This window comes from Plecotus auritus (genome assembly GCF_963455305.1).
Source record: "Plecotus auritus genome assembly, chromosome: 8".
Classification (NCBI taxonomy): domain Eukaryota; kingdom Metazoa; phylum Chordata; class Mammalia; order Chiroptera; family Vespertilionidae; genus Plecotus; species Plecotus auritus.
Window position 1 is genome coordinate 13,398,390 of NC_137782.1, and position 23,300 is coordinate 13,421,689.

Consider the following 23,300-nt stretch of genomic DNA (forward strand, 5'->3'; position numbering starts at 1 on the left):
AACAGGCCGGATCCGGCCCACAGGCCGTAGTTTGCCCACAGCTGGTTAGCCTGTCTTCCTGGTGCCCCCCCTACCCCCCAAGGCCTCTGCTGCCTCCTGATGGTGCTGCCAGGCTTCCTTTCCTTCTAGCCTAACTGCTTTCCAAAGAGATGAAGGACCAGATGAGCAGATGCATGCCCTTGAAGTCACCCAGGGCTGGAGGCCCCCTCTCCATCCTTGTGTTGTGGGACTGGGGATGGCATTACCAAGCAGAACCTTTTAGCTGCCTTCAAATCCTCTCAGTCATTGCTCTTTCACTATGTCTGGACAGAGCTAGAACCTCTTAAGAGGCAAACGCTGTTGTGAGCTCACTCTTGGTACCCTTGATCTTCCTCTCCTCCTTGAGTGCATCTGCCCTGTTTGCAAGGGCGGAGCTCTCCATCCCTTTAATACACTGTGATCCCCGGCTACTCACTCAGCCTCTCTGGGCTGCAGTTCTGGCTCGGGCCATAGAGTGCCATATTACCACAAAGCAGGGATGGGTCCGACTTGCCCTGGGACCATGCTTTTATGGGGGTGTATGTTACGTTAGGAGAATGGAGGAAGAGGAGGGAAGCTCTGGGCTCCTACTGCTGCAGTGGGATTGCTGGAGAGGGTCTCGGGTCTTGAGAATGGGAAAGGGTCCTGGAGGAGCTGAGTTCCTGGGCGCCCTGTAAAGACCCCGCTAAGGGACCTAGAGTCAAGGGGGCAGGAAAGTATCCATGACCTTGCCACGACTTTTAGACTAAAACGTGCCCCGGGGGCTGGGTGATTTACACGGGGCACCTGCGGCCCTGAACACGACTCGCTGGAGCGTCTACACCTCACGAGACCGCATTGCCAGTGTGGCCGCGCTGACACCCGATCCACGCGGCCACCCTCTGATGGGCGGGGACTCCCCTACCACCTCGAGCCTGGATTCTCTGCAAGGAATTCGGTCTGGGGAGGAGCGGACTTGTGGGCAGGAACAGAGCCGAATTCGGGCGGGGAGGCAACCGGACCAGCTCCTTCCAATCACCGGAGGCTTCCTGGAGGAGGGGGCAGTTAGGTGTCGCTCACTGATTGTGGCCTGACGCCGCGGGGTCCGTCTGGGTCCGGGCTTCGGGTCCCGCGTGGCGGGAGGCGGGGCGTCGTACAGGGCGTGGTTAGGGCGGGGGCGGGCCTCAGGCCGGCGGTGAGAGTCCAGAGTTGGGCTGCGGACCGCGGCCGTGAACGTCAGGCCTCTCCGAGCGCCGTCGCCGCTCCGCTGCCCTCCGCACCCGCCGCAGCGCCGGCCATGACGGGCTCACTGTTCAAGGGGAACTTCTGGGTAAGTCCCGGGGGGCGCCCCAGCCCCGCACCACCCCGCGACCCTGCACGGCGCCGCGCCGGGGGCGCCGAGGGGCCGGTGGGCCGCGGGGACCCGGTCTTGCTGCTCAGAGGCCGAACCGGAGCGGACGCCCAGCCCACCGCGCGGACGCAGACCCCGAGTCCGGTCCCGGCCCCCAGCAGCGCGTATTCCCACGGGCCGGTGCAACCCGAGCCCCGTGGAGTTGGGACACCCACCCCTCATCTTGCAGATGAGGAAACCGAGACCCAAAGGGAGGACCAACTAGTCGGGGGAGAGACACCGATGGCCCCGGGGGCTGTGCCGTGAGCGGATTTGGGGGAGCCTGGGGTCGGGGAGCTGGGGTGAGCTTCGCCGGCGGGCAGCGGCACCCCCCGCATGGTCTTTTCAGGTCCTTGAAAACACCCAACCTGTCTGCGCCGCGTTAGCTCCCACTTCCCCTGCGGACCCAGAGGGTTCTCTTGCAGAAGCTTCGTCCCCTCGGGCAGCCGGTTTCCTGAGCCCACTCCCAGGCCTTGGCCCCAGCCCAGAGCAAGGCCGACGCGTGTGAGACCCTGCGAGCTGGTGGGGGCATCCAAGCCCGGTAGGACCAGCCCAAGCGGGAGGCGGCAGGTCTGCCTGTCCCCGCCCTCTGTCCAGTCTTCTCCTTCCCTAGGGGCCCCTCAGGGTGTCATCCTTGCACTAGAGGAACTAGGCTCATCCCGTGAAGGCAGGAGCCGGAAGCCTGCACACCTCGGAAGTTGACCGGTAGCTGCCAAATTGCTCCAACTCCTTACTCGGGACCCTGCTTGCCCCCCATTTAGCTTCACAGCTCCCTGTCCCCCACCGAGGGCTGCTGGGTGGAGAAACCTGGCTCTGTGGCCTCAGGGACACCCTACCTTGTGAAGTCCCCTTTCCTGGGGTTTTGAGGTTCCCTTGGGATGCTGCCTACCTGTGGGGTGCAGGTCTGTGGAGGGTGAATGACCTCACAGCAGGCGCTGGGAGGAGTCCTGGGAATTTTTTAGGTAGAATATAGATAGGACTTTTGGGTCCCATGACAGGCATTGTGGGAAAAAGCAGGGCAGAGAGACCTGCCTCCCCCTCTCCCCGCAAAGTGTGACACCCAGTTTTCAGATCTTCACCCAGATGTCACCACTTCAGGGAAGCCTTTCTAGATTGCACCAAATAAGCTCTGTCACCTGCTCACCTGGCACACATTTCGGTCCTTCTTGGCAGTTGTTTATAGTTTTGAATCTGGGGGCCTACAAACACGTGAACACCTTGTGGATCGGTGCCGTGCTGGCTTCCAGTGCCCCTGCCCCTTACGCGGGCTGACCTAGAAAGGGTGCTCCGCAAATAGTTGCTGAATGAGTAAGGTGGATCTGTAAGGCGGACAGGGCAGGTGATGAGGTAAGAGCTGCAGCCTGCGTCCTCACAGCCCTCCCAGGTCACAGTAAAGGAGCCGCCCAGCTGTTCCAGATGCATCCTTGGAGGCGTGGTTAGGGGAAGGGACAGAAATGAGGCCTGGGTTGGGACTTAGAGGTTAGGTAATGGTCTGGGGGAGAAACATTTCTGGGCTTATCCTGTCAGAAGGTATCTGAGATCCTAAGAGATAGTTTGCAAAGGTTTATCTTCCATCTCTACTTTCCTATGACACTTTATATAAAATAATAAAAACAATAATAGCTATTATCACTGTGCACAGAGTCTGTGGAAAGCCCGTTCTACATGCTTCATACACACGACTCATTTAAGCCTCACAACTACCTTGCGGTGGTAGCTTACTTACCATCCCATTTTACAGATGAGGAAACTGGCAGAGGAAGTAACCAACTTCTCAAGGTCCTGTTAAATAGTGGAGCAGGACTGCGTGGACCAATGGCGCTCAGCACGAGTGTCTGTCCCAGCATAGCTGTCTGCTTGTCTGTCTTCCATGGCAGTGCCAGAGGAAGTTGGTGGGTCACCATTGGACCTTTATATGAATATAGCTTTCTCCTCCAGCTCCGACCATGAGCTTCTGGGGTGTCACATCAGCTGGGTCCCCAGCACCTGCCATAGTGCCTTGCATTGGATGCTCAGGAGCCAGGCAGATGGGACAGGCAGCCAGGACTTGGGAAGAGAGGGGCAGAAGGGAAACTACTGGGGAACCTCAGGGGCTGCCTCTGAGGCTTTCACACTCTAGCGGGGTAGGGAGGCAAGGTGGCTGAGAGGATTGAGTGGCTGGCAATAGCTTTCTCTAGAGCAGTGGTTCTCAGCCTTTCTAATGCCTCAACCCTTGAATACAGTTCCTCATGTTGTGGTGACCCCCAACCATAAAATTATTTTCGTTGCTACTTCATAACTGTAATTTTGCTACTGTTAATGAATCGTAATGTAAATATCTGTTTTTCGAGGTCTTAGGCTCTACAGCAGCGGTTCTCACACAGGTCGCGACCCACAGGTTGAGAACCGCTAGCAGGGTCACCTAAGACCATCGGAAAACACAGATATTTACATTACGATTCATTAACAGTAGCAAAATTACAGTTATGAAGTAGCAACGAAAATAATTTTATGGTTGGGGGTCACCACAACATGAGGAACTGTATTAAAGGGTCGTGGCATTAGAAAGGCTGAGAACCACTGCTCTAGAGAGTTGTGATTGGATAAGGGAGGAAGCTTTGGAAACATCAGTGGGGAGCAGCTGACTGAATTTATTTCATATTCGTGAAATATGTTCTCTGTATAAGGCGGTCTAATGGAGGAGGCCATTGGCAGGGTAAGACCAACACCTTGGTTAGAAGGTAGACTTCTCATGAGGAATCGAGGCTTTGTCCTTGAATGCCTGGCCTCAAGAATGGAGGAGGAAGGGGCAGGGTGTAGGGGGAGTCCAGCAGGGGCCACGGAAGCTGGGCCAGGGCTAGAAGGGATCTGTTCCAGGATGGAGACCATAGCGAGGGGTAAGGAAGGAGACAGGTGGGATGAGCCGCAGCAGGTGGAAGAGGTCAAAGCCACAGGACGAGGCCACCAGTTGAAGGTGAGCAGTAGGGAAGAGGAAAGGAGTCTGGAAGATGGGACAGCCAGCCAGGACGTGGGAAGAGAGGGGCAGAAGGAAAACTACTGGGGACCTATGAGGCTTTCACACTCCCGGGGGGTAGGGAGGCAAGGCGGTTGAGAGAACTGAGTGGCTGGCAATAACTCGTGTACGGTGAACAGAAGAATGAGGTGCGGACCCCAGAAATAAGGAAGTTAGAAGGAGGAACTGGTTTGTGGAGAGAGGAGGAGGAGGAGGAGGCAGAAGTGATACTAGCAATATCTAACCACAGGAGTAGTACTGGTGAGGACCCAGGCCAGCAGCATCCCGAAGCTCGTACTCCCCAGCCCTCAGCCCCCAGCACCCTGCCAGGATGTGGGGAGGTCTTGGAGGAGTGATCTGGGAAGGGGACAGGTTGCCAGGTGGCAGGGTTTGGAAGTATTTCAATGTTTAAACAACCAGAATGGTCAGCATTCTGGGTTTGAGGGGTTGGTAGAGATGGATGGCCCCCAGCTGTGGGCAAACTACGGCCCGCGGGCCGGATCTGGCCCATTCGGCTGTTCTATCCGGCCCGCGGAGCCGAAAGAGCGGAGGGTTCTCTTGCTCTCCCCTCTGCTCCTTTACTTTGAATTTATATTAGTTCACACAAACACTCCATCCATGCTTTTGTTCCGGCCCTCTGGTCCAGTTTAAGAACCCTTTGTGGCCCTCGAGTCAAAAAGTTTGCCCACCCCTGCCCTAGCCCCTTGGAAAGGATATCCAGGCGAGAGAGTGCATGGGATTGCATGAAGTACAGAAGTGTCATCAGTTGCCAGCAGAATCTCTGAGGTGGACTGGCCGGGTTCAAATCCCAGGTTTGCCCTTTACTAGCTGGGTACCTTAGGCAGTTACTTCAACCCCAGCCCACCCCACCAAGCCTCAGTTTTCCTGTCTATAAAAATGGGGAGAGCCCTAGCCGGTTTGGCTCAGTGGATAGAGCGACGGCCTGCTGACCGAAGGGTACTGGGTTCGATTCCAGTCAAGGGCACATACCTCAGTTGCAGGCTCCTCCCTGATCCTGCCCTGGTCGGGATCATGCAGGAGGCAACCAATTGATGTGTTTCTCTCACATCGATGTTTCTGTCTTTCTCTCTCTAAAACTCAATGGAAAAATATCCTCGGGTGAAGATGAAAAAAAAAATGGGGATAATAACAGTGTCTCCTCCATAGGACTGTTTTGAGGATGAAATCAGAGATTATTAGTACAGTGCCTGTCACATAATGAGCACTTGTGATTATCAGCCATTATCAGCACCGAGGTGACAATTAAAGGAAGTGGGTGACAGTCACTCAAATGAGGAGAAAGAATGAAGTCCCCAAAGAAGCAGGAGGAGAGAGGGAAAAGAAAGACAGGCAGGGTCACAGGACTACAACCAGGAAAGAGCCATTGCAGGCCCAAGAGAAGAACATTCTATGGGAATTGAGAGGCCAGCGTCCAATTAGGTAGCTGTTCCCGAAAAGGCATGAGTCAGCACATACTTCATAAACAATCTTATTCAGATGCTCCATGGAAATGCTTACTTAAAGGAACCTTTTCGTGGATCTGTTTGAGAAGGGAAATTCTCTGTTTTTTAAAACGGAGGTTGCCTAACCGGAAGCACGCCTGTGTGTCGTTTCTCCCCAATCCTTCTTTGTGGCAGTGTGGTTAAGCGGTGCTGGGTAACTTGTCTTGGTTAATGTGGAAGTTACCCCCTCAGAATAAGACAGGCAGGGACCATGGCTGTGCTTTCCAGAGCTCCAGGGAAGTGGCTGGGCCACAGGAGAGGAAAATCACCATCTTTGGCATGATCAGACACAAGTGTCTTTCAGATGCAGACATGCCCGGGTGACTGGAGAGCCTGCCCCGAAGAGGTAGGTGTCCTCCCACCCCAGGAGGGCTCCACAGTCCGCACTTGGGTTTGAGGTCCAGCCTGTCCCTGTCTGTCCTCTAGATCCTATTTTGACCCAGCCTTCCCGAGGCGCAAGGCGCTTGGCTCAGGCCAGCTTCCTGGACCCTGTGTCAGCACTTTCCTCTCCCCCTGCAGCTGCACAGAGTTTAGGGAAGTCTTGGTGCTGTCTGAACTTGCTGGGTGCTCGGGGCTGTCTCTCTACTCCAAACCTTTGACCAGTCTGGAATCCCATCATTCTAGGTCCTCACCACAGCTTAAGCTGGCTCTGCATCTGGCTTTGCTCTGTGACTCTTCTCCATACTGTGTGGGAGGCTCCAGTTTTTTTTTTTTGTTTGTTTGTTTTTTGTGTGTGTTTTTATAAACAAAGAAGAAAACAGGTTATCACATAGACTCTCATGCTAACCCCAAAATATTTATACATATATATTATTGATTTCAGAGAAGAAGGGAAAGGGGAGAGAGAGAAAGAAACATCAATGATGAGAGAGAATCATAGATCGACTGCCTCCTGCACGTCCCCCCCTGGGGATCGAGCCGCAACCTGGGCATGTGCCCTTGATGGGAATCAAACCCGAGATGCTTCAGTCTGCAGGCTGACTCTCTATCCACTGAGCCAAACCAGCTTTAGGGCACTTTACTTTTTTAAAATACTCTTTCTTGGAAACTGGTTCCTTAGAAACACACCATGAGGGCTATTTTGTATTGTTTGGCCTAGTGGCAAAGTGAAAGGTAAAGTCATTGATGATTGCCCTTCTCTAATTTATCTTTCCTAGAGCAGCCAGTGGACTATACTGGTATCTTTAAGGTAATTATCAAAATCCCCTTTTCTTGTCTTATCTTCTTAAAATTTAATGAGAGACATAGGACCTATCTTTTAAGGAAAATAAAAAATTCTTATTGAGACATATATATATAATATATATAACATCCTATATAATAAAAGCCTAATATGCAAATCGACCAAATGGTGGAACGACTGGTCGCTATGACACACACTGACCACCAGGGGGCAGATGCTCAATGCAGGAGCTGCCCCCAGCCCGCAGGCCCCAAGCCAGCCAAGGTGGGTGCCAGCGGGAGCCCCCTGATCACCCCGCCAGTCACCCCGCAGAGGGAGGTGGCTGGCAGCAGCAGGGGGCAGGCCTGGCAAGCAGACGGCACCAGGCCAGCCAAGGCAGGTGCCAGTGAGGCCCCCCAATTGCCCTGCCGGTTGCCCCACAGATTGGCCCTGATCACTGGCCAGGCCTAGGCACCCTACCTGTGCACGAATTTCGTGCACCGGGCCTCTGGTATAATATATATAATACAGGGTGGGGCAAAATTAGATTTATAATTGTGAGTACCCAAAACACAGAGTTGATTCTTGTATTATTATATTAATTACTAGAAGCCCAGTGCACAAAATTCTTGCACTGGGGGAGTGGTCCCTCAGCCCGGCCTGTGCCCTCTCACAGTCTGGGACCCCTCGCTCCTTACTGCCCACCTGCTCGCTGCTCCTTAGTGCTGATGCAGAGGTGGAAGAGGCTTCCGCCATGGCCACTGCGCTCCAGCCGTGAGCCCGGCTTCTGGCTGAGCAGCGCTTCCCCTGTGGGAGCACACTGACCACCAGGGGGCAGCTCCTCCTGTGTTGAGCATCTGCCCCCTGGTGGTCAGTGCACATCATAGCCAGCTGTCGTTCTGGTTGTTTCGCCATAATGGTCGCTTAGGCTTTTATTATATAGATTGTATTATTTTTCCATACAAACAACTGTAAAACAACTTTTACATAATATCCTGTATTATGATTAGATCCTCATTCTTGTTTTTTCTGTATATTTTTGTTTTGTTTTGTTTTTAACAGAAATTATCACAGCTAAATATTTGTGAAAGTAAAAAGAGAGTATTATTAGATATGTAAATGCTATATTTATTCACTCCTCTTTTTTTTTTTTTTAAGGTGCAATGGTCTTAAATATTTTATTTCACAGAGAACTTTCATTTTTTAAACCTATTACTGTTTGTTTATGCAGGTAGATTCCAATTTCAAGTGCTTTTATGTCTCTAAGAATGGTACATTCCACCTATCTTAATGACATCACTCTTTTTTTTTTTAATGTATTTTTATTTATTTCAGAGCGGAAGGGAGAGGGAGAGAGAGATAGAAACATCAGTGATGAGAAAGAATCATTGATCGGCTGCCTCCTGCACCCCCCAGGGATCGAGCCTGCAACCTGGGCATGTGCCCTGACCGGGAATTGAACTGGGACCTCCTGGTTCATAGGTCAACACTCAACCATTGAGCCACACCGGCCAGGTGACATCACTGTTTTTACAACTATATTTTACTTTTGTTACCTGTACCTTTGGTGTTATATCAAGAAATTATTGTCAAATACAGTATTGTGAGGTTTTTGCACTATATTTTCTCCTAAAAGTTTTATTGTTTTAGGACTTACATTTAGATCCTTGATCCATTTTGAATTAATTTAGTATATGATATTAGGTAAGGGTCTAACTTCACTCCTTTGCATGTACATACCCAGTTTTCCCAGCATCATTTGTTGAAACGACTGTTCTTTCCCCATTGATGATCTTGGCACTGTTTTTATACAGACACTCAGGGAAAAGCCCTGAGACTCAAATCTCCCTTCATAAGTGGAGGGCAGAATGAGACGGAAGAAAGAAGCAGGCCACTCCAATCTGGCAACTAATAGAGTTTATTAAGGGAAACTTATATACGAGGTGTATTTTGGGTGGCTGCAAGATGAAGTGGATATTTCTCTGGGTGCTTAGCAGGTGCCAAAGAATTATACAGGGTGAAAGGGGGAGGGGATACCAGTAGGTGAAAGCTATCAGTATGGGAAAACACTTTACATGGTTGACCAGGTCAGGACAACAACCTGTTCCAGGAATCAGCACATAGCAGGCAGCAAGGGAAAAGTGCTGATTTATGTCAAAATGAACATTGATTACCATCAGATGGTCTCACACGTTTGCCGAAAGCAACCTCCATTTTGGCCTGAGTTCAGCTTGTGGGACAGACAATGGCCACGTCATGGAATAGTTTCTCCTCCACAGCACCCTTGTCAAAAATCATGTGAGGCCCTGGCCAGTTTGATTCAGTGATTAAACTGTTGGCTGAAGGGTCACGGGTTCGATTCCCGGTCAAGGGCACATACCCTTGCAGGTTCCATCCCTGGCCTAATTGGGGGCACATGCAGGAGGCAACCAATTGATGTGTCTCTCTCATTCCATTGTTGTTGTTTTTTCTCTCCCCTCTCCCCCAACTTCCCTCCCTTCCACTCTGTCTGAAAATCAATGGAGAAAATATCCTCAGTTGAGGATTAAAAAAAAAAAAAAATCACCTGAGAATTTATTTCTGGGCTCTCTATCCTATTCCATTGGTCTGGACTGTTTGTCTGTCTTTATCCCAGCACCACACTGTTTTGATTGCTGTAGCTTTGCAAGTTTTGAAGTCAGATAATGTGCATCCCCCAGTTTTGTTCTTTTTCAAGATTATTGGGCTCTTCAGGTTCCTTGAGATTCCATATGAATTTTAGGATAGGTCTTTCTAGTTCTGTAAATTATTCACTTTTATCAGAGACACTTTTTTTTTTTTTTTTTTTTTTTTTTTTTAACGCTCAGCATGCCAGGTAATTTTTAGAATCCTCTCCACCCTGTCCTCCTTGCACATCCTTCTTGGAGCCCTCTGCCCCATCCAGTCTTCACTGGGTATTTTCCAGGCCTACTGCACAGCCGTCCTCTTGAGCTTCCCGTTAGTGCTGTCTTGCATTGGAGCCACTTTTCCGGATCCCATGATAAGATTATCAGTCCCCTGCTTACATTCCTCCAGGGGCCTCCCTTGGAGTCTGAAAGTCTGACCAGGCTCTGCCTAACCCGTCTAGCCAGTCTCCCGGAACTTACCATCACCATCTCCTGCTCACTTACTATCCTGCAGCACTCCTAACTCAATCACCAAATAATGCATTATTGTTTCCAACTAACCAATTAGTGTGCCCTGCTGCCTGTTCTCATGGCATCCTGTGCGCAGAAGCCAATCCACGGTATTGTAATTACCGTGTTACCTCCCTCCCATCAGACTGTGAGCTGCAGGAGGTGTGCCTGAGGTGTGTATCTCTCCCACCTAGCACGGTGCCTGCCATTGTAGTAGACACTCAACAAATACCAAAATGAACAAATGAGAAAACGGGGAGACCCACATGTGGCAGTGAATGGAAGTTACTCATTCAAGTCAGCACTCTGCCCTTGCTCTCCCTTTAGTCCGAAGTGTCATTCCACTCTTTTAAAGAACCTGCTCCCCTATCACATCATGGAAATTGGTCATCGTGTATGTGGGGAAATATCATCAGGGTTGGGCTCTAGCTCCACCAGAAGAAGCCCCAGACCCAGGGAAGAGGCAGGAGGGGCACAGCACCCATGTAAAGAGCAAACCCCCGACACTTCGTGCTCACCATCTGGTGAGAGACCTGTGACCAGCAGAGAAACACCACAGCTGCTTAAAGAGGGGATGCTCTTCCCCAGTCATGGAACCTCAGGCATTCAACACAGCTGTCTGTGAAGTGAGTACCAGCCCTGTGGGAGCTGCCACGGGTCACAGAGAGGCACACACATCTCACCTTTTAGGGATTATTACCTGCTCAAGGAGATGATCACACATGCTGTGTTAAAAATAATAGTTTTTAGTATTAACAGAACAAAATTGAGGAAATTTAAAATCTATTATTAGTAATTTGGTACTTTCCCCCATTTTTCCCTCCACACGCAGTTATAATCATAGTATATGTATTATTTTCTATTCCACTGTTTCAGTATAATAAATGTAAGGATGAGAATAAATCATTCTTTAGTTTATTTTACCTGTTTCTATTTACTTTTCCTAATGTTGTGGAGCGAATGCGAGTGAATGACCACTGGAGTCCAGACCAAATTAAAATTTAGGGAGCCTTTATTAGCCGGCCGGTGACTGCTCTGCCATTCTCCATGCAGGGAGTCCAGAGAGCAGCCCCGACCCTTGGTGCAGGACCGCTTTTTTTTTTTTTTTTTAATATATTTTATTGATATTTTACAGAGAGGAAGGGAGAGGGATAGAGAGCTAGAAACATCGATGAGAGAGAAACATCGATCAGCTGCCTCCTGCACACCTCCCACTGGAGATGTGCCCGCAACCAAGGCACATGCCCTTGACCGGAATTGAACCCGGGACCCTTCAGTCCACAGGCCGACGCTCTTTCCACCGAGCCAAACCGGTTTCGGCGGTGCAGGACCGCTTTTAAGCACATTTACCACATCTTGTTTTTGCAGAACAAGCAATTTAAGACAAAACAGTTTTTCTTAAGTAATGTCAGGGTCATATTATTGATGACCATGTTATTTACAGGGTCATCCTCTTCTTCAGAAAGCTGACAGTGTTCTATCTTGCAAGGCTATTTTGTGAGGTGCAGCTGGGATTCAAGGCTAAGTCGACTAGGAGGAAGCATGCTCAAAAATTTCTGCTCTCAAACACTAACAATTATTTTAAAAATCTGATGTGATGTAACTATTCTCTTGCTGTTTGGCATTTATGTAATTTCCGATTTTTTTTTTTTTTTTTACAATAGTGTTGTGATGCACATCTTTATTAATTCAGAGCATTTAAAAATTAGATTCTTTATGTATCTATTTCTGGAAACTTGTGAAAGAACTTGTCCAGCCATTTTCCGATGTTTCTCTAATAAGATGACACTCTCTTTCCAAATGATAATTTCATACCTTTTCCACTCTGCTCAGCCCTCCACTTCCCTCCCACATTCTCATTCTGTTTTGATGATCTTATCTCCTACTCTGTTAAGAAACCAGTCACCAGCTGGAGAAAGCTCATTTACGTTCTATATAAACAGGGCTAGGTTCGGCCACAAGTAACAGAAAACCCCAAAACAACAGTGGGCTACCCAAGGACAAAGTTTATTTCTCTCTCATGTACACAAAGGCCCCAACAGACCATGGCCATCCTTGGTGTCAAGACCCACACTGCTGGCTGTTTACTCCAATAGTACCTGGTTCAATGCTTGGCACGTAATAGATTCATGGTAATTTCAGTTGAATGACTAAAAATAGCGTTCACTAACAGTAGAACATTATAAAACTTGGGATATATAGAACCAGACTGATTTCCTAAGGGGAAGGTGTATTCTCAGTGTCCCTAATAATGTCTGAAGATACCAGTTTCACAACATCAGTCATGGCCATTGTGGTTTTCTCCCTTCTCACTAAATCAGCAGCAATGGGTGCTTTATTCAACTTGCTTTTGTGTCCCCTCCACCCCCCATGGGTGCCAGGACCAACGATCAGCTACCCAGATAGCAAAAAATTATGCGTCCGAAATCTCTTACTGTCGATTCCTCATGTAGAACAATCAAGCTGCCCTACATGTGCCACTCATGATAGAAGCCCCCCCTTTTTCCTTTGTGTTTTTAATCACCAGAGAGAGTGAACATGTTTTTATTTTCTTGTTGTATTTCCTCTTTTACAAATGGTTTTATTTCCTCTCTCTTGCTTTACTTATATATCTACCTAAACTTTTAAAAATGATAGATATTCTTTGTCATGGACTACTCAGTATTTGAATATCTGTTCTTGTATATATGTGTGTATACAGTTTTATGCATAATCACACGTCCTAGCATCCAGTAGGTACAGTGCAGTACTGAAGGTTGGTCCTTAGGCACACAATCTTTTGTGTTGGATACACCTGGGCTGAAATGCTGGCCCTGCTCTTTCAAGCTGAGGGATGTGCCCTTTTCAAATCACTCAACCTTCCTACACTTAGTATCCTCATCTGTAAAATGGTAATTGTACTCAATCAGGTATATTTACTTTGAAAACACTTCATTTGTTGGGCTCATCTTTTGTGATGTCATCTATTACACAGCAAAGTTCAAAACTCTTCCCTGTGCCAAAAGTTTGATATTTATTATTTTTTGTGCTTTACACTTTTTTGGGGTTCAAATATTACTCAATATTTAATTGTCTTTGCATCTGAGCCTTTACGTGTTCTGACATTTGTGGGACCAGAGATCTGTGTAGACCTTTAGTCAGGAGAAGACTGAGCCCGCCCTCAGGGGGCCCACGCTCTTGTTAAGGGGCAAACACACATATGACAGTAATCGGGAATAGGCTGACCTACTCTCCTCACACTAAAAGGAGTGGGTTAGTAGGGCAAGATTCTGGGGTAGGCCCAGCTGGTGGGTGCTAACGCGGACCAGCCCATAAAAAGCGCTAAGATAGCACTGGGCATACGATAAGATGGGAACTCTGTTTCTAGAACACCTCAAGGGAGGGTATAGCATGGCATGGGGCTGGAATGAATTCTTTATAATAAGAGAGGAATATGCTAATTTTCCGTTATGCTGTGAGGTGTAACGACCGACTACATAATGAACAGATCACAGATCTGCAGGAGGGTGAGGCAGCAAACTACAAGCAGTGGCAGAGAGCTACAGGAGGGGGCAGGGCAGCAAGCTAGGAGTGGGGGGCGGGGGGAGCTACAGGAGCGCAGGGCAGTGGGCGGAGAGCTACAGGAGGGCGGCAGCGACATACTGGTGCACGGATTTGTGCCCAGGGCTACTAGTACTTGAATAAGCTGCTTAGGGTTGGATGACCGAGACCCCATCCCTAACTGAAGGTCTTGCTTGAGTGGAAATGGTTGATAGTTTGGCTGCTTTCTGGTTAATTTTTGGTCTCAGTTTTGCTGAGTGTTGGATGCAAGGTGACATGCCAAGAAGACGGTTGCCATGGTCTTTCCACTCTTCCCCCCCCAGTGCTGAGTCCCTACTCCTGTTGTAAGACCACATTTTTCTATTTAAAGAATAGCTGCTTGCCCTAGCCAGTTTGGCTCAGTGAATAGAGTGTCGGCCTGTGGACTGAAGGGTCTCGAGTTCAATTCTGGTCAAGGGCACATACATGCCTGGGTTGTGGGCTTGATCCCCACTAGGGGGCATGCAGGAGGCAGCCAATCAATGATTCTTTCTCATCATCGATATTTCTCTCTCTCCTTCTCCCTTCCTCTCTGAAATCAATAAAAATCAATCAATCAATAAATCAATAAATAGTAGCTGCTTGAAGTGACAGGTTCACAAGTGGCCACAAATGTCTGAAAACCCTAAAACTACCAATGTCTAAATTCCTTCACTGCTCCAGGCCGAGGTCACCCAGCCTCTTGGAATCTGCTCTGGGAATATATCCCTTGTTATCAAACGTGGACACTGAGCTTCCTTCATCCCCAGAGACCCAGGTTCTGAACTAGGGGTCCAAGAAGACCTAAGCTCTCCAGAATGGAAAGTATTTACTTCAGGCTTGGTCAGCGCTGGCGTGGATGCCCAGATCTGGACAGCTGACTGGTCCTGTAGGCTGTCTGTCCCCAGCTCAGGCTCCCCATCTCCCTGTGCTGTGTTAGCACCTACCTGTTTAATCAAGTTTCCCGCATAATTCTTGCTCTTAAGAGTGGTTGGCCTTGGTTCTGACCAGCCATGGCCCAGGGTCCCTGCCTTGCTGGCAGGCCGATCCCTGGCTGACCGAAGCTGGCACTGTGCCTTCCTGGGCAGCGTGGTTTGGAATGTGCCTGTGAAGGACCCTGTGCCCTCTCAGGTGTCCTCAGATCTGACTGAAAGGGAGCAGATGTGCTGCAGGTCTAGGCACCTGCCTGTGAGTCACATGGTCCCTTCTGCAGAAACCAAACTGAAAGGCACCAGGGCCAAAGGGCGGGGCCAGCTGCCAGCCCAGGGCCAAAGTCCTGTGGGGAGGGTTTCAGATGGGGAGCCGGAAGCCTGGTATAAGACTGCAGCTATTCAGACTGAATTGTGATTGGCCAGGAGAGAACAGGACGAGGGAGGGAGAGGTCACCAGCCAAGGGCAGTTGCAACCCTCCTGGCGCTGGCTCTTGTCTCTTGGAGTCTCCACTCCATTCCACCTCAGACTAGGTGAGTGACTTGCCCACAGCCACACAGCCAACCACGCTGGGCTTGAGCTTCCTGCTGTGCAGGGAGGATAATGCTATCTGGGCGGCCCAATCCTAGCCTGTGTCCCAGACGATAAAATTGGTTACAGTGGTGTTAAGGAGCTGGAATTGGCATACATTAGAATGTCAAAATTGTAGGTTTTATTGCAGTTAAACTAATTTTAGAAATTTAGATAATGAATGCAAATGATGAGGGGAAACACTTTCAAAGTGTTAAGGAATTTTTAGAACAAGAGGAGTGAAATACGTATAACCTAAAAGTAAAGAATTAAAAGATTTTCAAAAATTAATTATTCAAAGAAAAACTAGTACACATATTCACACAGTAGAATAAACGTAACAATCCCAGAGGGACATGGACCAACCTGCAGGGAAGGGGCCTGGCCACCTGCTTGTGTCAGGGCCAACATTTTCCTTTAGGGAGCTGCACCTGGCTAGGGGATGGGGATTCAAGTCCAGGAAAGACCCCCTAGCCCACCTCTCCAGGTCCCACACATGCTGGTGACAAGGCCAACCCACTCAGAGTGACCTGTCCTTACCGCCTGGCCTGTAAGCAGAGAGAACTACCTGTGGATACAATGGGTCATTTGTTTAAAAATTTTATTGGTACTTTTAAAAAGCAGGAATGTAACACATGCTCATTGTACAATAGCAACTTGATTCAGATGCATATATAGCAAAAAATATATGTAAAACATTTATGCCCCGGGTAAAGTATAGTGTAACCTTCGGGAGGAGTTTCCAGGTGTACCTGATTCTATGCACACGTACTTGTATAGCTTGTCTATATAAGCCGTGGAAGAAGCATTTTATGATCCTGGGAAGGAGCAGCAGGCCAGAAAGCTCTCCCTCCCTGCAAATAAACACTTTCGTATTTTTTTTTTAAAGCATATAAATGGCAATTCTCTCTGGTTTTCTAGGTTATGGATGATTTCAATGTTCTTTTTTGCGAAGCATTCATCATAGAAGAATCAGATAATCTGTAAATTACAAAAAGTTTTAAGCATCTTACCATTATTAATATCCTGAATTAGTGTGGTACATTTGTTATGGTTGCTGCACCAATATGTATATGTTATTATTAGCTAAAGCCCACACTTTACATTAAGATTCATGCTTTGCTTTCTGCAGGTTTTGATCAAGGCCTAATGTCATGCATCCATTACAGTATCATACAGAATAGTTTCACTGACCTGAAAAATCCCTTATTGATTCTTCCTTCCCTCCCCCTGAGCCTCTCAGCAACCACTGACCTTGTTATTGTTGCTCCAGTTGTGCTTTTTCTAGAATATCATGTAGTCGAAATTACATAGTATGTAGCCTTTACAGATTGACTCCTTTCATTTAGCAGTGTGTATTTAAGATTCTCTCATGTCTTTTCAGGGCTGGAATAGCTCATTTCTTCTTATCACTGATAATATTCCATAGTGTGGATGTACCACAGTTTGTTTATCCATTCACCTATTGAAGGACATCTTGGTTGCTTTCAATTTTGAGCAATTATGACTAAAACTGCTATAAACAATCATGCAGGTTTGTATGGACATAACTTTTCAACTCCATTTAGTTGAGATTTAATTTCAAGGAATGATATTTATTGACCTAGCTCAGCTGAAATGTCATTTTAACACATGTTTCACATCCCAGATGTCTGAATATCCTTTATGTTCAAAATTCATGCAAGTTGTTTATTGGATCAAGCTGGGTAAGAAATGAGTGAGTTAGAGGAGACAAAGTGTGGATTTACTAGTAGATGAACGTATACTGGGGAGATACTTCCTGTTTCTGAAACTTGCTTCTAAAATCCTGACATTTGAGACATGCATAAGTCTTAAATTTGAGTATAAAAACATTCTCATTCTCAAAAGTCATGGAGAGGAAATACAGAAAACCCAAACTATACTGAACTTGGGGCTGGCCCCAGTGCAATGGCAGTGGTGAATCTAAAAATAAATTAAATCCAAAGCTCAGCTCAATTTACATTAAACCTTGGGGAAAATTTAATAGAGAGTCAGTAGGAACAAGTAGAAATAGGAGTCACATATTTCAGGGGTCAGGGAAGGCTGAATCACTGAGACATGGAGGATGAGTAATTTCTGGAATGAAGATATGGGTTACTTGGTGTTATTCCTCAGAACCAAAGTTAATCAGCCTGATGTGCAAATTTGGAGATTATTGCATTTATTTGAATGGTATCAGCTGAGTAACACATTTATGTATTTCTATTCATGTTAACGATATGAATGAGAGAGAGAGAAGAAGAGAGAGAGAGAGGCAAGGAAGAGAGAGAGAGGAAAGAGAGAGAGAGGGAGATCTGGATCTGTTGAATGTTAGATGGGTAAGGTTGAACATTAGCCAACTTTCAGAACATTGACATCTAAATATGCACAGGGAGTATCATCTTTCACAAAGCCATGATCTCACCATACATAATATATAATTTAATTTCTATTTAGTAAAATGTGAAGTAGTTTCTAGTTTTATGCCCAGTTGTATTATAGGAATCCAAACAGTATAGAAATAGAGGTTCACACTAGCAAATGTTCAATGTGCTTCTTTCCAGACTTCTGTCTTTGAAGTTATATACAATGTAAGTATACATTTTTCTTAACAAATATGGGCTCATCTATGCAACTTTCCTTTTTGTGTGTTAGTTTATTTTGTTCATTAGATTCCACTTGTAAGTGAAATCATATGGTATTTATCTTTCTCTGACTGGCTTCTTTCACTTAACATAATGCTCTCCAGGTCCCTCCATGCTGTTGCAAATGGTAAGAGTTCCTTTTTTTTTTTTGTCATGTAGTATTTCATTGTGTAAATGTACTACAGCTTTTTTATCCACTCATCTGCTGATGGGCACTTGGGCCGCTTCCAAATCTTGGCTATTGTAAATAATGCTGCAATGAACATAGGGGTGCACATATTCTTTTGAATTCGTGTTTCGGGTTTCTTTGGATATATTCCTGGAAGTGGAATCACTGGGTCATAAAGCAGTTCCATTTTTAATTGTTTTTTTTTAATCCTCACCCAAGGATATTTTTTAATTGATTTTTAGGGAGAGTGGAAGAGAGAGGGAAACACAAAGAGAAACATCAATGTGAGAGAAACACATAGATTGGTTGCACAGCCCTGACCAGGGCCCAGGCTGGGGAGGAGCCTGCAACCAAGGTACGTGCCCTTGACCAGAATTGAACCTGGGACCCTTTGGTCGCAGGCAAATGCTCTATCCATTGAACAAAACTGGCCAGGGCCATTTTTAATTTTTTTCAGGTAACTCTACCAGTATACTGCTTTCACAGCAGCTGCTGCACTAATCTGTATTCTCACAAACAGTGCACAAGAGTTCCTTTTTCTCCACATCCTCGCCAACACTTGTTTATTGATTTATTGATGATAGCCATTCTGATAGGTGTGAGGTGATACTTCATTGTGGTTTTAATTTGCATGTCTCTGATAATTAGTGACATTGAGCATCTTTTTATATGTTTATTGGCCATCTGTATGTCCTCTTTGTAGAAGTTTCTATTCAGGTCCTTTGCCCATTTTTTAAATTAGATTGTTTGTTATGTTGGTGTTGAGTTGTATGAATTATTTATAAATTTTGGATATTAACCCCTTGTCAGATGTATCATTGGCTAATATGTTCTCCTATTCAGTGGGTTGTCTTTTCATTTTATTGGTGGTTTCTTTTGCTATGCAAAAACTTTTTAGTTTGATGTAGTCCCATTTATTTTTTCTTTTATTTCCCTTGCCCAAGGAGCTATAGCAGAAACAATATTGCTATGAGAAATGTCTGAGATTTTACTACCCATGTGTTCTTCTAGGATTTTTATAGTATTATGTTATTTGCACATAATAACAGTTTTACTTCTTCCTTTCCAATTTGGATGCCTTTTATTTCTTCTGCTTGTCTGATTGCTGTGGATAGGACTTTCAGTACTATCTATATATATAAAAGCCTAAGTGACCATCTGACCGTTTGACTGTCTGACTGGTAGCTATGATGTGCAATGACCACCAGGGGGAAGACGCTCAACGCAGGAGCTGCTGAGTGACAGCAACTTTGAGGAGTGCCCTCTCGCACTCTGGGACCCCTCAGGGGATGTTGGACTGCCAGTTTCGGCCGATCCCCGCAGGCCAGGCAAAGGGACCCCTTTGAGCCCCAGCGTCGCCCCAGGTGCAGCCAGCCGGGGAGGGACTGTGGGAGGTTGGCTCAAGGGCCTGTCTCGTACAGTCCCGCCCCACCGGCCACCTTCTAACTAATTTCCTTTCGATGTGCAACGGGCAATGGGTCTCTAGTGTTGAATCCGTGCAACAGGCCTCTAGTGTTGAATAAGAGTGGTGAAAGCAGATATCCCTGTCTTACTTCTTTTAAGGGAAACGCTTTCATTTTTGCCCATTGAGTATGATTTGGCTGTGAGTTTGTCATATATGGCCTTTATGATGTTGAGGTATGTTTCTTCTATTCCCACTTAGCTGAGAGTTTTTATCATAAGTGGGTGCTGGATTTTATCAAACACTTTTTCTACATCTATTGATATGATTATGCAATTTTATCATTAATTTGGTTATGTAGTGTATCACACTTATTGATTTGCAGATACTGTACCAACTTTGCATCCCAGAAATAAATCCCACTTGATCATGTTGTATCATATTTTTAATATATTTTTGGATCCAGTTTGCTCATATTTTATTGAGGATTTTAGCATCTATGTTCATCAGGGATATTGGCCTATAATTTTTTTCTTTGTAGTGTCTTTATCTGGTTTTGGAATTAAGATAATTGCATTTCTTTGATTATTAATAATATTGATTCTCTTTTTAAAAGTGCTTATTGAACATTTGTTTTTCTTTTTAAAAGTACTGCCTGTTTATATCTCTTACCTATTTGAAAAAATTTGCTTGTTTACCTTTACATGATTGATTTTAGGTGTTCATTATGCACATTAATCCTTGATGAAATATTATAGCTCTATCTTCTCAATTTGTCATGTGTCTTTTTCCTTTCTTTGGAACATCTTTTGTTATGGTGAATTTTAATCATTTTAACTTAAAAATAATTTTATATTAACAGAAAAGTTTCAAAATAGTGCAAAGAATTCCTATATACTCTTCATTTAGATTCCTCAGATGTTAATGTTCTCTCTCTCTACTTTTGCCCCACCCCATATAAATATTACATGTACATTTAATTTATTGAACCACTTAAAAGTAAAGTTGCAGGCATGATTTCCCTTTATCTACAAATACTTCATTGTACATTTCCTAAATGTAAGGATATTTTCTTACATAATCATGTACTACAAAACTATTAGCTAGTATGTAGATTCGACTTAAATCTCTTCAATAGTGTCCTTTATAGCAAGAGAAGAAAACATCTGTGATCCATGATTCTGGGTTACCTCTAGCTGTCAGGTCGCTTCAATTTCCTTTAATCTGAAAGAGTTCCTCAGTCTTTCACTATATTTATGACTCTGGCGTTTTTGAAGAACACAGGACAGTTATTTTGTAGAAGGCCCTTCAGTTGAGCTTGCCTCTTTCCTTAATGATTAGATTCAGGCTATGCCATTTCAAGCAGCAATTTCACGGAAGTGATGCTGTGTTTTTCTCAATATCAGCGGGCAACATGGTGTTTATTTGTCCTGTTCCTGGTGGTAACTTTGATCCTTTGGTTAAGGTGGTTGTGTTCATTTCCTGTTGCTGCTGTGTCCAATGACCACAAGTTTAATGCCTTTAAACAACACAAACTTACTATCTTACCGTTCTGGAGGTCAGAAGTCTCACTTGGCTAAAATCAAGGTGTTAGCAAGTTTGGTTCCTTCTGGAGGTTCCAGAAGAGAATCTTTTTTCTTGTCTTTCCCAGAGGCTGCTGCCATTCATTGGCTTTTGGCCCCTCCCTCCGTTTTCAAGCCAGCAACATAACATCTTCAAGTCTTAGTGTGTGTGTGTCTCTCTCTCACCTCTGCACCTATCCATCACATTTCCTACTCTTATTCTCCTGTCTCCTTTTTTTTTTTTTTTAATTATTATTGATTTCAGAGAGGAAGGGAGAGAAGGAAACATCAATGATGAGAAACATTGATCGACTGCCTCCTGCACACCCACTATTGGGGAATCAAGCCTGCAACCCCGGGGCGTGTGCCCTTCACAGAGCCAAACCAGCTAGGGCTGTCTCCTTCTTATAAGGAAACCTGTGATCACACTGGTTTTACCTGGATAAACCAGGATAATCTCCTCATCTCAAGATCTTTAGTTTAATCCCATCTGTAAAATAGTTTTTGTCAAGCAGGTAAACAAATTCACAGGTTCTGGGGAATAGGTTGAGGGCATGTTCAGGGGGCCATTTTTCACTTTAGACCACAGTGTTAGGTGTTAGAACACACTTGGCACTTTCGGTGACTTTTATAGGTGTTTTCACTGTAAAATTAATGCTTTCCTGGTTGTAATGAGTAAGTAGTTTTCTGGAAGATACATACCACTTTCCTCAAACCTTCATCTATTAATTTTAACATCTACTGATGATTCCTACCTGAATCAATTATTACCAGGATGGTTGCTCTATGGTTACTAAAAGTTTTTAACAACTTTCTTGAAGAATAACTGACATATAATAAACTGCCCATAGTTAAAGTATACAGTTTAATAGGTTTTGACATGTGGATACCATCACAGTTAAGGTAGCAAACATATTCATTGCCCCAAAAGCTTCTTCTTGCCCCTTTGAAATCCCTCTTACCTCATCAGCCTCTCTCCCTAGGCAACCAGGGATGTGCTTTCTGTCACTATAGATTAGCTACATTTTCTAGAATTTATATAATTGAAGCACAGGAAGTACTTACTTTTTTTTTTTTTTTTGGCCTGGCTTCTTTCATTTATCCTAATTATTGTGAGATTTATCCATCTTGTGAGTAATAATAGCTTTTTAATTACTAAATAATATTCCACTTTATGGACATATCATAGTTTGTTCATCCATTGACCTGTAATGGACATTTTTGGGCTATGGCAAATAAAGGTACTATGAACATTCATGTACAAGTCTTTGTATAGTGACTTTCTAATTCTGTCTACATAAATTGGCATTCTACTTAAGGAAGAGCTCCTCCCCCATCCTTAGTAGGATTCATATTTTATTTAATGGATTATAATATGTTACCATCATTTTTTATCTTTTTTGAAAAATATATTTTTTATTGATTTCAGAGAGGAAGGGGAGAGAGAAACATTGATCGGCTGACTCCTGCATGCTCCACACTGGGGATGGAGCCCACAATCCAGGCATGTGCCCTGATCGGGGATCGAGCTGTGACATCCTAGTTCATAGGTCGATGCTCAACCACTGACCCAAGTTGGCTGGGCTTTCTTTTATATCTTCTAAGTTTGGAGTCATACTTAGAAGAATCTTTTACCTCAATTAAAAAATATATATATTTATATATACATCCTATATCTCTTCTTACATGTTTGTGAGTTCCATGTTTAGACACTTAATTCCTCAGAGATATTTTAGAGTATGATGTTAAAAAGGGCTTGACATTTAGTTTTTGGCAAACTGGAGTGATTGTCATAATAAAATTTATTGAATAAGCCATCCTTTGATTTCTGGTTTCAAACGCTCCCTTTATTATATATTAAATTTTCATATATACATAAGGCCATTTCTAGAATGTTGTTTGTATTTTATTTACTTGATTATCAATTATCAATGTCAGGAATATACTTTATAAATTTTTGGTTACTTTATACTGTTTTTTATATGGTAGGGTAAGTCCTCATTCATTATTAATCTTTTAGCATTTTATGGGCTATTTTCATTTATCTACTTTTTTAGGTGGGCTTTAGAATGAACTTAGATAAAAACAACAACCCTTATTTGTGTTTTTTGTTTTGTTTTCTAAATATATATATATTTATTGTTGATAGTTTTACAGATATCTCCATTCACTGCCCCCCCCCCCCCGCCCGCACCCTTTACCCTCCTCCAGGTTTAAGTGGTTATTGTTGACATAGTAGTATAAGAAAGCTGTTGCTTTTTAAAAA

General features: G+C 45.2%; 1 protein-coding gene across 1 annotated transcript in view; it reads left to right on the forward strand.

Moving 5' to 3' along the window:
• Positions 1–970: 970 nt before the first annotated feature.
• PSTPIP2 (proline-serine-threonine phosphatase interacting protein 2) overlaps positions 971–23,300 on the forward strand; it is a 67,040-nt gene continuing 44,710 nt past the window's right edge. Inside the window, exon 1 of the mRNA XM_080684629.1 lies at positions 971–1,327. Within this exon, the coding sequence (XP_080540755.1) occupies positions 1,295–1,327 (33 nt within the window). The 5' untranslated portion in view covers positions 971–1,294. The remainder of the gene's footprint in view (positions 1,328–23,300) is intronic.